At 53.5% G+C, this 14,136-nt stretch overlaps 4 protein-coding genes across 4 annotated transcripts; 1 reads left to right on the forward strand and 3 right to left on the reverse strand.

Annotated features, from left to right (window-relative positions):
* The first annotated feature begins 324 nt into the window (after positions 1-324).
* HD553DRAFT_313756 (uncharacterized protein) lies at positions 325-1,574 on the forward strand. Its single transcript, XM_046180269.1, has 4 exons — positions 325-647; positions 765-871; positions 1,025-1,104; positions 1,247-1,574. Exons 1-4 carry the CDS (start codon positions 370-372, stop codon positions 1,397-1,399), a joined length of 618 nt encoding a protein of 205 aa, XP_046035366.1. The 5' UTR covers positions 325-369; the 3' UTR covers positions 1,400-1,574.
* Positions 1,575-2,864: 1,290 nt separating this feature from the next.
* HD553DRAFT_274068 (Endonuclease/exonuclease/phosphatase) lies at positions 2,865-5,025 on the reverse strand (the record flags this gene model as incomplete). The annotated part of the gene is made up of 5 exons (XM_046177848.1): positions 2,865-2,940; positions 3,008-3,679; positions 3,753-3,907; positions 3,975-4,871; positions 4,942-5,025. 5 exons carry the CDS (start codon positions 5,023-5,025, stop codon positions 2,865-2,867), a joined length of 1,884 nt encoding a protein of 627 aa, XP_046035367.1.
* A 1,283-nt stretch (positions 5,026-6,308) lies between these two features.
* HD553DRAFT_297637 (uncharacterized protein) lies at positions 6,309-9,588 on the reverse strand. The gene is made up of 6 exons (XM_046178553.1): positions 8,526-9,588; positions 8,274-8,431; positions 7,991-8,190; positions 7,165-7,916; positions 6,995-7,103; positions 6,309-6,920 (listed from the first exon to the last, which is right to left on the reverse strand). The coding sequence occupies exons 1-6, from the start codon at positions 9,207-9,209 to the stop codon at positions 6,742-6,744; spliced, it is 2,082 nt and encodes a 693-aa protein (XP_046035368.1). The 5' UTR covers positions 9,210-9,588; the 3' UTR covers positions 6,309-6,741.
* A 341-nt stretch (positions 9,589-9,929) lies between these two features.
* HD553DRAFT_60392 (SPOC like C-terminal domain-containing protein) lies at positions 9,930-13,515 on the reverse strand. The gene is made up of 18 exons (XM_046184349.1): positions 13,288-13,515; positions 12,970-13,227; positions 12,771-12,906; positions 12,561-12,711; positions 12,370-12,505; positions 12,223-12,306; positions 11,949-12,160; positions 11,780-11,882; positions 11,496-11,723; positions 11,381-11,435; positions 11,232-11,320; positions 11,042-11,170; positions 10,871-10,979; positions 10,716-10,808; positions 10,554-10,660; positions 10,315-10,491; positions 10,162-10,254; positions 9,930-10,097 (listed from the first exon to the last, which is right to left on the reverse strand). Exons 1-18 carry the CDS (start codon positions 13,402-13,404, stop codon positions 10,038-10,040), a joined length of 2,337 nt encoding a protein of 778 aa, XP_046035369.1. The 5' UTR covers positions 13,405-13,515; the 3' UTR covers positions 9,930-10,037.
* Between the last annotated feature and the right edge of the window lie 621 nt (positions 13,516-14,136).

Genomic DNA, 14,136 nt, shown 5'->3' on the forward strand with positions numbered 1-14,136 from the left:
ACTATGGGGGGATTAAGGTGCATTATGATGCGATGGATGAGTAGAGGTTGTGAGTTGCAGGAAGTGATTGCGTGTCTTAATAGGGGAAGTTGCGAGGTTGTTTGATGAGAAATAGGGGTAAACTAACGTGGAGGAGGTGGTCAACGCGGGGTAACGCCCTCCCTCGGGTGAGCCCGGCCCGCCCGACTCGCCCGACGAGGCAGAATGATTGATCACGTGATTTCGGTCGATCGATCGCGCACCTTCGTCGAGTATTCGTCAGATCTCGTATCATCAGGTCGTCGTAGTTTCCTGATGTGCTGAAGAGTAGCTAGAGCAGTTTATATTGCAGAGTAGAATCACATAGTCACCTATACAAATCCCAAGACGATGGTAACAATGACTCTTACACGCCTGCTCACCCGAACGACGACTCGCTCAAGTACAAGCTCCCCCGCCCGGCTCATCGTTCGAGCCTACTCAACCCCGGTGACAAAGGACGACTCGCACCCTCACCTCTACTTTCACCACCTAGCAGACGGACGTCGGATAGCGCTCTCTTACCTCGAAAGGCCACCAAAGGTGACGAATTCAAAAGGGGTGATCGGATGGCTACCTAATGACGCTTCGGCCGGGGTAGGGGATTTCAAGGAGAATGGCGAATTTAGGTGAGTCTGTTGTCTGTTCAGTCTGTCTGTCTGTTCCGCATCTCACGTCAATATTTACATCTTCCTCTCCTCAACTCCGCTCAACTGCCGGCTTGATTCCCACCTTCGAACCATCAGGACTTTCCTCCATCAATCAATAAAAAAGGCCATCGAGACAGGAGCAGCACAGACGGTCGAAGTGGAAGCGACCACGAGAGGATCAGACGGGTTCATGCACATCTCCGGTGAGCTCTCGTTTCCACCTAACATAGACATCGTGCTCTCCTGCTGTTTCTTCTCTTCTAAGTTCGATACTGATCGTCGTGGATCGCGCTGGGTTCTTATGGTCGAAACCTCTTACGTCCCCATTCACGATCCGGTGTCTGGCCCAATCGTAGACGAACGAAACCTCCCTCCTTCCGGTCGGATCCCGGAACCAGAGGACATCATCGCTTCCATCTACGTACGAGCCGGTAAAGTAGGTCCACAAGTCTTCCCGACCTTTCTGCGTATGAGATTCTCGGTCGATACTGATCTCATCCCAACCTTTTGTTTTCTCTTGTCAACCATTATCCACTCACTCGCGCTCCACCTCTCGATCGTATTACATCATACTGCAGGCCCTGCCAGAGACGTACGAACCTCAACCTATGCACCGTCTCTTGACGCACGACGGGGCCACCATCTTGCCATATGGCATCGATGCGTACGTATTGAGAGAGATGGAAAAGGCCGTCAAGCTTGAAGAGGCGGAAGGGACGGGTGGGGAGTAGTGCAGGTATGCTTAAGAGGTGGGCGGGGAGGCGCTAGATTTCGGATCAGATTTGTGGTTGGACCTGTTCGGCTGCAAGGGGAGAGATCCAATAGCTCGTCGATGATTACTTGTATATAATATACACGACCCAGGTCGAAAACGCTCGGGTATCCATCAGAGCAACTTTTCCAGCTTCACGCATCGGTTCCCCATCGCGGTCGGTGGCCGGGACTACATCCGAATCGAGATTGCCTCTCATTGTCACTCGTCGTATTGACATGCCACACTCAGCAGTATGTATGAGCATGTTATTGCGGACTTCCGCAGTCCTCTGTGATGGCAGTCCCGATGGGAAAGGTTGCGTCCGCCTGACGACAGGGAGACATGCCAAGAGTGAGTGATCACGCTACCATTAGGGAATCAACAGGTACTTGAATCAGAAAAGTACTTAGACTCACACTTCAAGGCGGTAACCCATTCTGTGGATCCATCCATCGACCCCTTGGTAACACAAGGATAGTGAGATCGCGACTCAGACACCGTCAGAAGAATGCCTTCGCTGGAACGCCGCGCCCGGTGAGAATAAGCATCGCCCATTGTCCCTGCAAAGGCTCGAGCCCTGGTCATATCATCGGCCTCTTCCCCTTGGTGTCCTATAGCTTCTTCTCCAATGCCTCTCTCCCCTTCTTTTCGCCATCTTGCTGCCTCTCTGTTGAAATACTGTGCCGGTCTTCCTTGCCTAGCTTCCCCGCCTCCTCGCTCAGCTTTCTCTCAGCCTCCTGCTTCTCTCCCATCAATCAATCACACCGCTGCCCCAGCACAATAATCTCCGCCTTTACGTCCGCAGGCGCCAGGAAAAGTCAGAGCGCGACAGGATCTTCCATGGATCCGATCCAAGACAGCTTGGACGTCCAAAGGGCAATGATTCATATCATCCAAGAAGAAGGTCTTTTTCATTGGCAGCTCGAGGGTGATTGTGCATGACGATATTTTGTCTTGAATCCGACGATATGGGTTCTAGCGCTACCTGTCGAAGTCTCAGCGGCAGCGAGTGCTCAAGCCTGGCATCAGATCAGGCCGACGGGTCTCTTTCTGGCTTTAACTCCCCTCCCCGGATCTCGGACAGCATGTACGTGGCAAAGAAATAAAATAACATGATTATTGGTGGTATTACAAGGTGAGGTTCCGTACGAGATGGAGAGGGAGATTGGTGTAGCCATCGCCAAAGGAACCAGCGATCCGAACAGACGAGTCGCGCCAGTGTTGCCTTTCATGCCATACAATGTCGGCGATATCGGAAGAGAGAAGGAAGGGAATAGGAGAGGAATTGTCCTTGCGTCGAAGGTTGGTGATGAATGGTAATACAGCTCGGCTACGGCGGATGATGCGAGTTCGATGGTGCCGAGGGGTCTTGGGGGTCGTAACAAGGTTTTGTGTTCTTACGAAGGGGTATCCGAAACCTGGCGGATTCCCCGCGTCACCGGTCATCGGTATCGATGCTGACCATTGACGTTTGATTGCGGTGGTTTGACTCGGAAAGTCGTTGCGATGGGAATGTGACTAGAGGGAAAACGAAAAGACAGGTTTTAGTACCTGTTACGACTTTACGCCAGCAAGAACAACTCACTCTGATGGGAAGTGGGCGTTGGGGAACCCGACGACCTTGCTGATATATTCCTTGTCGATCTCTCCCAAAAGGCTCGTTACGCTCAAGTTGGCCTGAGAGAACCAGATGTAGTCGATGGCGCCCGCGAATCCAGGCGTGTGATTGGTCAACGGCAACTCTCCGATGGACACGTACGCGCTTCGGAAACCGAGCCTGTGACTCAATCCTCTCGTAGTGTAGTGTCCGTATTCGTGGCTCATAAAGTCCTCGTGCCCCGCAGGAACTTGTCCTCGAGAGAAAAAGTCGTAGACCGCAGAATGAGGGCTCGAGTTGAAATCTCCGCAGATAATGGTAGGAATATCGGTCCCATCCCGGTAGTTGGGAGGAGGGGGTTTGTTGTCGTCAGGCGACTGGTATTTGGGCGGCAGACGGGCGAATTGCGATGCAATCTTGTCGACCTCGTCGACCAACATCGCGACTTGCACGAGCTTGACGTCTCGGTATGTAGGGTCCCAGTGAATGTGAGCGTTCACCATGACCAGGCGCGAGTCGGTCGCGCGTGACTCCAACAGGCAGACGCTCGAAATGTTGTCAAACGGCATGACTCGGTTGAACATGTCGTCCGTTCGCATGTCGGCCTTGGAAAGCGCGAGTCGGTTGAACTCGATCACGTGCTGTTCGATGAGTTGGTATCTGTGATGATGACATGGTAGACCATGAGCAACTGCGCGACTCTCGAGAGCCTGGATCTCCTCCCCGAACTCACTTTGAGGCTTTCCAGAACGTAGCGCAGCCATCAACATGCCTCCTCTCCTCCTTACTCATGGTCCTCGCTCGCGTCTTCTGACTGAAGACGCCTTCATAGCCAAGCTCGGCCAATCGCGGCTGAAGGAATTCCTGGAACACCTCGTCTTCGACTTCCTGCAAAGAGGTAATGGAAACGATCAGTCAGGCGAATCTTTGTGAGGAGCGTCATTTTGGCGCTCACCTGCAAGCAGATGACATCCAAAGCCACGTCGGTGATCTCGGCGAGGATGGCATCTTTTCGGTAAGACCAGTCCAAAGCCCAGCTCGGGGTGTATCCGTACATGGTTTGCGGTGCGTACCGATCAGCCAAGATGTTGTAAGACATCAGGCTGAACGTCTCGGCGCCGTGTTCGGTCTGTCCATCTACAGTATCATGATCGTCCTCGACCATCTCCCACTTTCGTGCCGGCGGCGGTGCTGGAGGGGGACAGTTATCTCGGAAGTACTGGATGAGCCCGGTCGTCCCTTTTTCCGCCATCGCATGTCGAATGTTGTCTGAGATCGGGTTACCCTCGATCCCCAAAAATTCGAGCTGATGCAGCGTCCCGAGCTCGAGAGGTAGGTCAGAGAGCTGGTTGTCGAAAAGCAAGAGTTCCTTGAGCGAGGCGATTAAACCGAGCTCGGGCGGGATCGATGTTAACAAGTTTCCAGTAGCGTCCAGGTGTGTGAGGTGGGAGAGGTTGCTGATCGCCGGCGACAAGGTGGTGAGCTGGTTGTGATTGATGTACAGAGTTGTGACATGCGAAAAGGCAAACAACGAAGGTGCTAAGACCTTAAGTCTGATACCTCCCAAGTCGATCCCGGTCCATGGTTCACTAGCAGCTTGCGACTGGATCACCGGTGCGGTCGTCGATGTCGGATGCGCCGGTCGCGACGTTGGACTGTCGGTGGGATCGCTCCCGTTCGAATCGTCCTGACCCGCGGAAATGTTCATGCTCGACCCCTTCTTGTGCAGACCGATGACCGAGACCGGCTTGTTCGGGTCGAGAATAGGCACCGCCGTCTTGTTGTTCACCATGCGGCTGGCAAGGGCAGATGCTCTTGCTCGATGATGTGCCGCTGACGATTGTCGACATGCCTAGAACGAAAGAGAACACTGTGAGCTTAACGAATTCGATCGTCAACCGCTAACCAATCGTCCGACTTACCTCGGCTCGCATCATCTGTTGCTGCCAGTATGGCCCACTCGCTGTTGCTCGCGAGACCTCTGGACTGGCATTCAACCCTCCCATCCCGAAATGGCCGTGCGATCCTCCTCCCATCCCCGCACCCATACCCATCCCGTGTCCCATCCCGCCTGGTCCGTTGTTCATGCTTCCCAGACCCGACCCGTTGACGCTTCCCAGTCCGACAGAGCTTCCTCCGGGTCCATGCAATCCTCCGGACGAGGGCAGTCCATGCCCTCCCAGCCCGTTCGAGCCCAAAGAAAAGCTAGGATGTTGACCGTGACTTCCCTGACTGTGACCTGGAAGGCCGTGGTGTCCATGTACGCCCATCCCAGACGAATGACCACCTCCGCCATGTCCTCCAAAGATACCCGCTGCTGCCGCATGGCCACCGAGTCCACCTCCATTCGCACCACCTCCCGCTCCTGATCCTCCTAGTGCATTGTATCCTCCCATGCCGCTCCCGCCCGCTCCTGAACCGAGCCCGCCAGCGTTCGACAGCATGCCTGCGAAACCAGCGGGACTAGGCGGAATGGCGTGCCCTCCATGCCCGCCATGTCCTCCGAGATTCCCATAGCTCGAATGTCGTTGCCAGGAATTCCCCACTCCCGAAGACCCGTTCCCTCCCTGTCCCCCTCCTCCCGACCCGTTCACTGCGGCGTTGCTCTGATTGTTCCCGGACGATATGGGATCGTGCGAGATCTTGTGCGCCAGGCCTGGAGAAGGCGAAGGCGCGTTGTAGAACATCTATATCTATATCGATGGTTCGGTCTCCTTCCTCGTTGCGGAGGTCGATCGTCTGCGTTGGTACAGTGGAGGTTCCTTTGAACCGAGAGCTGTTCGAGTGATGTTCTCGTTGATGTTGTTGCTTGGATCGGTAATGGAAATGATGGTGTTGGTATAGTTCGGCTGATACTGAAGAGGACGGTGCAAGCGTCTCATGAGATGTGGTGGCCGATGAAAGAGGTAAGGAAGGTAATGGTTGATCGAGGTTGTGGGGTCCGGTTGGCGTACGTTCCGCTACACACGTCTACGCGTCTACGCGATGTCACCACCAATCAGCCACGAGTTCCCACAGCTTGATATGGAACGAGGTCAGAGAGCTGAACTGACCCTCGAATGGATCGACGGTGTGATGTAGATTTGATAGTTGACTCGAAGAGAGTGGTCGGCTTTCGATCGATGGTCGAGCTCTGCGGACACGCGTAAATCGCCGCTGCTTTCAATTAGGCAGCGAGTTGGGGGTTTCCGCCGAGAAAATGTGTATCTGATTGACTGTCCCTCCTTAAAAGATCGAAGTTGACGGCGGCTCCTCTAGGACTTGCATGGAATTAGCAAACCTCGACCACCTCGTTCATAATCCATACCTCGATACCCATATCGACCCGTCACTCGCTGCTGGCGCGCGATCTTACCGAAAGGGAAATCGCTTTCTCACGCGTCAGACCGACACACCCATCATGCACTTTTGACGAGATGATATGATTCTCCACTTCGTCCTTTTGCAACATATACAAATACAGTAGAGTGGATATATACCCACGCTTCTCAGCTCGCAATTGTTCCGCTGATCGATCGTCGGAGACGATGTCATCCGATACCCAAAATAGGAAAACGGCTCAGTATCGACGACCTCTACCCTGTCCTGCCATTATGAACCCCGATGAATATGGAAAAAGGAAAAGAACCTGCGCGTCCAGTCCAGTCATCCAGCCGAGCCTCGTCATCGAATCAACCATCCTGTCTCCAGCTCCTCTCATATTACTGATGCCCGTCTTCCCCTCATAGCTTGCCTGCCAATCGATCGTCGATGAGCTGAGCGACCACTTCCCCCTTGACGGTGATTCCTGTGCCCTGGAATCCTTCCGGGTAATCCACCTTGGGCTCGTTGGGCGACGTCGAATACTCGTCGTGCCGGACGGCGAAATGGCGTATGCCCAAGTTTTGCGCAGTCCATTGGTCTGCAGTGGGATTGGTATTGTCGTCAGCGTCAGCGGTCTGAGCCAGATCTTAGCGATGAGCCGACGAGACTCACAATCCCGGGCGAATCCGCCCTTGACGAACATCTCGATTACCGCGCTTCGTGGTGTCGCTGGCATCCACAAGAGATGCGTAAGACCGTTGCCATGTACACCGAGCATGATCTGAGACACCTCTCACGACGTCAGCGCCGCTCCCGTGTCGCAATCCTCGAGCACCACTCACTGTTGTCCTCGCTGCCAGCTGCAACTGTTCCTCCTTGCTCAATTTCTCAGCCTCAACCACCATGAGTTCCCACCCGTTCGCCTTTGAATGCGCTTCCAACGCCTTGACCAAGTCCTTGTGGCTCTCCGGCGTCAACCTCCTCCGACTGCTCTGTCGGCTGATGTAGGTAACGAGGGGCTGCTTGCCCATCTCCTTCAAGCTGGACAACGGCTCTCTGGCAGGCGGGGTGAGCTCCTTGACGAGGTCCGGGTCCACCGATAATTTCGCCGGATCTACCGCTCCGTACCCTTCGAGGGAGATGTCGAGGACGTCCTCTTGAACACCTGCAAAACGCAAGACTTGACGTCTGACGGGTTCCCACCACCACGGACCTGGATCCCCAACCTGCATGGCACTGGCCACGGTCCTGCTCGTGCTGGCCGTGTGTTGACCCCTAAAGGCGGCCGACCGGTCGGCGAGGATGGCACGGGGGAAGATATAGGCCTTCTCAAGTCCCGAACTCGTGCTCCGTTTGATATCTGCCCAGTCGTCCTGGTAAAGCACCGACATCGAGGGAAAGGCCGACCACAGAATGGCAGAGTTGAAACGGGGCTTGTCTCGCCAGGTCTGTTCGGTGTGGCGGATGAACCACGCTCGAGCAGGCGCAGGTAGAGTGGTCGTACCATCCGGTCCGAACGCTCGACCGAGAGAAGCATATGTCCGCCATACTCCCAACAAGAGCTCGGCTGCAAAGTGGTAATAATGGTCGATGACTGCGGCGAACACCAAGCACCATCGATCAATTAGCGAGCGTGTTTGCAAACTAGTTGATCCCCCACCGACTCACACTGCCCGTCGTTGAATAGCCACGTGACACCCTCCATCTCCCACACCCTATCTCCCCATTTCTTCCTAGCCTGTCCAGGTGTGATGAACATCAACTCGTCCCCCTTGGGTTCTCTCGCTGCTTCGTTGCCAGGATCTCCGTTGGCCGGTAAGCCTGTCGAGGTCATTAATCTCATCTCTGGGTAAACCGACGGGTCGTCACTGCAGAATAACCCAGGGATACGATCGCTCATCAGCCTAAGAATACGGCACCGTAAGCAGTTCGGCGAGAAGACTGGACATACGTGACGACCCATAGCGTTCCCCCGCTCAGATACAGGTTCTCAAAGATCGTCCATCCTGGTTGATGCGCGGCGAGCCTGGTCAACCCGGGCGCGTCAGATTCGTCGAACAGGTCGCCGTCGGCATCGACCGTGTCCACTTGAGCGGTGATGATTGGGTGCTATAGGCGGGCGAAGGGATGGAGTCCAGAAGGGATCAAGTCGATTTTGATCAGTCGTCGGTATCAACCAGAACTAGGACAAGTGCGGACTCACCTTGGCCACGCTATCACTATACCCATGAATCTTGACGGTTCCTCCCGAGCCTACCTCGCAGATCGTCTCTATCCCGAAATCACCCTGTCCATGCCCCCTCGTCGTCCCCTTTGAGCCCAACAATCCGCCTAGACCGGGAACGAAGCTTCCCCACTTTCCGAGCCGTGACAAGTATCCCGGTCCATCCGGGTGATCATCGTCGTCGTGGTATTTTTGGCGAGATGACTGGGAGTAACCTCCGTCGATATCGTCTTGTGAACGTCCAGCTTCTGAACGGTACGCGTCCCTCGTATCTGACAATGACCCGCCGTCTCTCCCACCACCACCGAACAGTAACCACGCGAATACCAGCGTCAACCCGCAGAGCAAGACGTCCCTCCTCGTCGGCCGTATATTCCTGCTCGCCCTCGCTCTCAGTGCCGGTGAATACGGGTTGGTAGGTCCCGCATGGAACGGAGCTTCCACTGCCGCTCTCGCTGCCCCTTCTACCGATGACGAGGTGGAGAATGTCGATCCTGTGCTAGATATAGGGCCATTACCTGCCGCGGAGGTACCGCCGAGGGAGGCCATGTACTCTTTGTTGCTGAGGAAAGGGAAGGATGAGGTGACCGGGTTCTCGATGTGTGGTGAACGAGGTGGGGTGGCAGGTCTTGCCAGAGCCGGGATCGATAGTGACGGTAACATGATTGCGAACCAGAAGTTTCCTGTTGATCAAAGTCTGGACTTCTGCGAGACCTCGTCCGGTGCCAAGGGTATATATGAACAGGCGGTTATCGAAATATGCCTCCAGACTCGGATGAATAGGATCGATGGCAGCTGAATCGTTAATCGCGGGACGGGAGAAAGGGTTGGTCCCGACCCGATCACTAGTTTGTCCGGATCGAGCGGTGGAAGAGGGAGTTCAGCCGATGCCCGAGGTGGTGGGAAGGATCCGATGGGAGACCGATGTACTGTGACAACCGGTCCGAGCTCTATGTAGCCACGTAGAACCCAGTGCTGGATCTGGATACCCTTGATCGCTCTCGATGAGCGGAGGTCGACGAGCCAGGTCGCGTCGCCCTTGGCACCTTGTTGTGATCGATCGCGCGCGCCTGATGCGCTCCGACTATCGATTGATCGATTGATGTGTAACGTTCAAGTCTCTGGCAGTGAAGATCCGTTCGGCTGGCGAAATGTTGATCCTGGACTCGTATACGATTTGATTCTCACGTAATTGGGTCTCCTCGAACGCCCACCAGTTCCATAGTAATGAGTATCGCCCCCAACTTCTGATGGCGTACTCGATTGTTACGCACATACTAGTACGTGTGGGTTTTGATTCATAAGAGAAGGTGATTCATAAGAGAAGGTCATGGGTTTGACCACGTAATATCACGCTGCTATCGAAGATTCCTATCGAGGTCGGAATACCAAGTAGGATCTACTGACTGCTACTGACATCTTTAGAGAATGGGGAGCACAGCTGGAAGGCTGAGGAGTGTACAGATCGTTCAGCCACTAGAGGGGGGGGAATCATTTCAGCCTCTGTTTCTTGGCGGGTTTCACATCTTCGGCAGCCGATTCGAAGTGCGCCTGGACGTAATTAATCGCGATGTTAGTGCTCTGAGAGAGAGAGATGCAAAGTTCCCAAGCTTACAGAGATTAATCGTATCCAATCGCCCTTCAATGCCTTGCCTTCTGGCTCGATGCCAACCCTTTTCGCGAATCCCTTGAGATAGGGAACCGTCATCTGCGTCACAAATTGATTTCAGCATGCTGTTCTTCGGGGGGTTTAACATCGTGTGCGCACCTTGCTCATGTTCCCTGTACGCCAACTTTCTTCCATATATGCATCGGTCACGTCAGGTAATTCTTCTTCTGCTTTTGTGCGTTTCATCTTGGTGGTTTCTGATTTCGTCGGGGGAGCCATGGCACGCTCATCGAGATCCAACTGGTGGTTGTAAGCTCTCATAGCCTCGCCCCCGTGCTATACGTGCAGGCGCATTAGTATCCTGCTAGTCCTAAGCGATGCCGCTCTCGCGCTCTTACCGCGTGCATTCCGTCCAACAAGGGTTTCGTTTTATCATACATCTTTTCCGGCTTGAACTCCTCCTCGAAAGCGAGTGCTTGCAGCTGCCCAAAGAAGTAGTTGAGGCCTGAGATGTGCGAAGTCAGGGCTCAATCCAATCATTTCACCGCATAGCACCTTACCGGGGTTCGGATAAGCGCGAGGCTCATAGGTCGACTGTTTCAAACGGAGTTTCTTGAGGATATTGCCCATCGCGTCGACCTGCTCTGGCGTACCTGTTTACAAAGATCGTCAGTCCCATGCCCAGAATCTCACATTTGGCTTGAGATACACTTACAGATCTGCATGGTCTTGGGGATCTTTTCTCGTCGGGCCCTGAGATCGTCCGCGAACGGCAGAGGGACCATGTGGAAGCCAGGCGGAGCTCCAGTCTCCGCTTGTTCGGCCTGTCTCGCAACAAGCACATTGGTAACCTGATGCTCAGCCATGATGATATTCGGCGACTGACCTGAGGAATCATAGCAGCGTAGTAGGGCGTCGAGGTCCTTCGCGTGAAGGCGAATGCAAGCGCACATTTGTTCCGCGATAAACAAGCAGCAAGGAGAGCTGCGAAGGTTCGAGTACTTCCCGAGAACGTCTGTGCACGTACCATGTCCTCAGCATCGTTTGATGAGACACCGAAACCATTGTAGACTCACCCTCTCATCGGGGTAGATGAATATGGAGTTCTTGACATTGAGCTCGAAGCGCACATTCTTCGGGTCCATAAAGCCAACGATCTTGATCTCTGGGTAGCCATGCCGTCGTGAGCCTAGAAGATCAAAGTATGAATCTAAGCTCTACTTACGCGGATCCAAGCCCAATGTCTTGTACTCCTTGATATCCCTAGCCGTCAAAGCGACCTATCATCAGAAGGGTGAGCCTCCTCTGGCTACAATGAAGCTGTCCCGGGTTTGTCTTACACGAGTCTGAATCTTGTGCTCAACATTGCTTTTACCAGCAGGGGATGTCTCATCCTCCTCATCTTCAGTGTCGTCCCCCCCGTCTTCCTGTTCAGGCTCCCCGTGTTCCTCGTAGTAGTCTTTCATGCGTTGTTGCCAAGGTGGGTTTACCAGTGTCGTAGGAGCGTCCGATTTCCCAAAATTGTAGGCAAACCCGATCTCATTGGTATCAAGTCGATCTCCAGTAGCCTGTACGATCGGAGTGTTGAGCTAATTGATAACAATCGCTTCTAACAGCTACGTACCGTCGAAGTGTAAAGAGTGCGGCTTTTCGCTTCTACAGGTTGTCGGCCGGAGAGGTCATACAATCTAGTAGTAGGTTTCTTAGTCGCGGCGATGATCGAATACCTTCAAAGTAGTAGAACACCTGGTCAGTCGACAATAGCAACCAAGCCGGGACATAAGAGGACTAACCCGTTGACGCTAATCATAATATCTCCATCTTTTCCTCCGAACCGCAGTGGGACGTTAAACAGCACACGCTTTGAGCTCGTTCGAAAGACCTGTTCTTGCAGCAATTCTCTCAATTTCATCAATCCATCCCCGCTCCCGACCTTCAGCGTTGGGAGGTTCGTCGGGTCGTCTTGGCTCGCATCTTCCGTCTCAGTCGCTCGATTCAGGATATCCTGCGAGCCATATGATCAGATTGGTATGGATTGAAAAAGGGAGAGACCATCATCAAACTCACGTTCCAGTAAAACTCGTCGTCGAAAGCTTCCTCGGTTGCGCTGATGAAGAAAGGATCGATCATCACTCCCAACGAAAGCAGGTCCTGTCAAGTTCGAGATGCAACGTCAAGCAGTGCAGGCAGATTGAAGAGGCAGCACAAACGTACCATATATCTCGTTCTGGCCGGACCACGAGTATCTATCCGATTCGACGCAGACGACGTGATCTGAGTAGGGATCCGATCCGGATGGTCGTTGTTCGTGACCAGGAAGATTCGCTTGTTTCCCGGGAGCTTGGCACCACTGCGACGATATTTTCATCAGCAATTGTCGTAGCACGGAAGTCGGTTACACTCACGCATCCCTAAACGCATGAAGACACCCCTCAAATGCGTCGGCAATATCGACCTCTTCTCCAGATTGAGCGGGCGGAAACATCTCGGATATCACGCTCGGCTGTTCTCTTGTCTCTTCATCCGCATCTTGTGCCGCAAGTTCAAGGTTGGCCTCTTCATCGAAATCTTGATTAGCTATGAATTGTCTTTGACGGCACTCGCCAACGACTAACCTTCCATGAACTGGTTGAGCGTCTTGATCTCGTCAGCTCCGATCTGTCGAAGCGGGAGGTACAGGATCATGCCATGTTGCCGGGTATCCAAGATCGTTCCTCCCTGTTCTTCTTGAGGAGTGTCAAGTTGCTTCCTCTACCGATCTCGCAGGACTTTCCTCAGCTGACTCATCGCTCTCGATCGAGTAAAGGTACTCACAGCGATATTGTAGATCAGGACCCCGATATAGTCGTTTGGACCGCTTAAGATCTTTCCCCTCATTACTCCCAGAACACTCTCCAACGCAATATGAAGCGGGCTTTTTCCCTTTCCTGTTGTATCTAGAGACCTTCCTTCGGCATCCGTGTTGTCCTCATTGGTCTCGCTTTCTTCCGACGTGGAATCCGGAAGAGGTCGTTGCATCGCCATTGATCCATCGATACAGAAGAGGATGTTGTCACGGGAAGTGTAACCCGCCTGCGAATTTAATCGTTAGGTCTCTTGTCGGGATGTAGAATTTGTTTTCAAAAGACTTGCCTCCTGATTCGCCAGCTCGTCGTCATCCAGCAGATCATCGACCTCGTTCGATAGGTCAATCGCGGACGGACCGCTGACAGGCCCCGCGAAGGCCTGGCTCAGAAAAGGGTAGGCCATATCGAGGTTCTGTCCAACGAGCGATTGATAGATTGATTCGATGCTGGGATGTCGTACGAGGGCCCTGGAGGTTTCAAGGAAAGCCAGAGCAAAGCAGATGAAGGTACATAGATAGATGATGGAATGATTCAGCATGCAAGCTAGCTGCTCGCTGCTCGGAGGCCCGGACAAAGTAAACAAACCATTCGGCGCTAAATAGCAGGCAGGAAGCTTCATCAGGCATCAGGAGCTCTCACCGGTCGCACCGACATGCTACGTGCTACATGTTTACACAGGCCATAGCTCATGATGCATGATGGTTTCAATTCCACCAGACAGATCCAGCTCGCATAAAGATCAACGCACCGAACGTTGTCAAGTGCCAAATCAGGGGATGACCTCTGATTCAACCATAACAACCATGATCATGCTCCTTCCGGTCGATCCACCTTCCTCTCCGCCGTCCCGACGGTCCTTTGCTGACAATGACAAGTTGTATGTAGATGATTTGAGAGAGACGTCTCACTTCCTCCACCAGGGACCCCACCACCTCCTCTACCAGGACCATTGCCTTCTCCGCATGATGAGTGCGTGATGATGATGGAGCTTAAACGGTAAGGGTCCTGACGACGATGATCTTGCAAGATGAGTCTACTGACCTTTTCTTATCGAATGTATTCTGTGGGTAGGTGCATATCATAGTGGCGGACATACGATTCTTGCAAGCCTGTGTTTCACAATGGAAGTTAGTAA

The sequence above is a fragment of the Filobasidium floriforme genome, assembly GCF_021052385.1.
Source record: "Filobasidium floriforme strain CBS 6241 chromosome Unknown HD553scaffold_15, whole genome shotgun sequence".
Lineage (NCBI taxonomy): Eukaryota > Fungi > Basidiomycota > Tremellomycetes > Filobasidiales > Filobasidiaceae > Filobasidium > Filobasidium floriforme.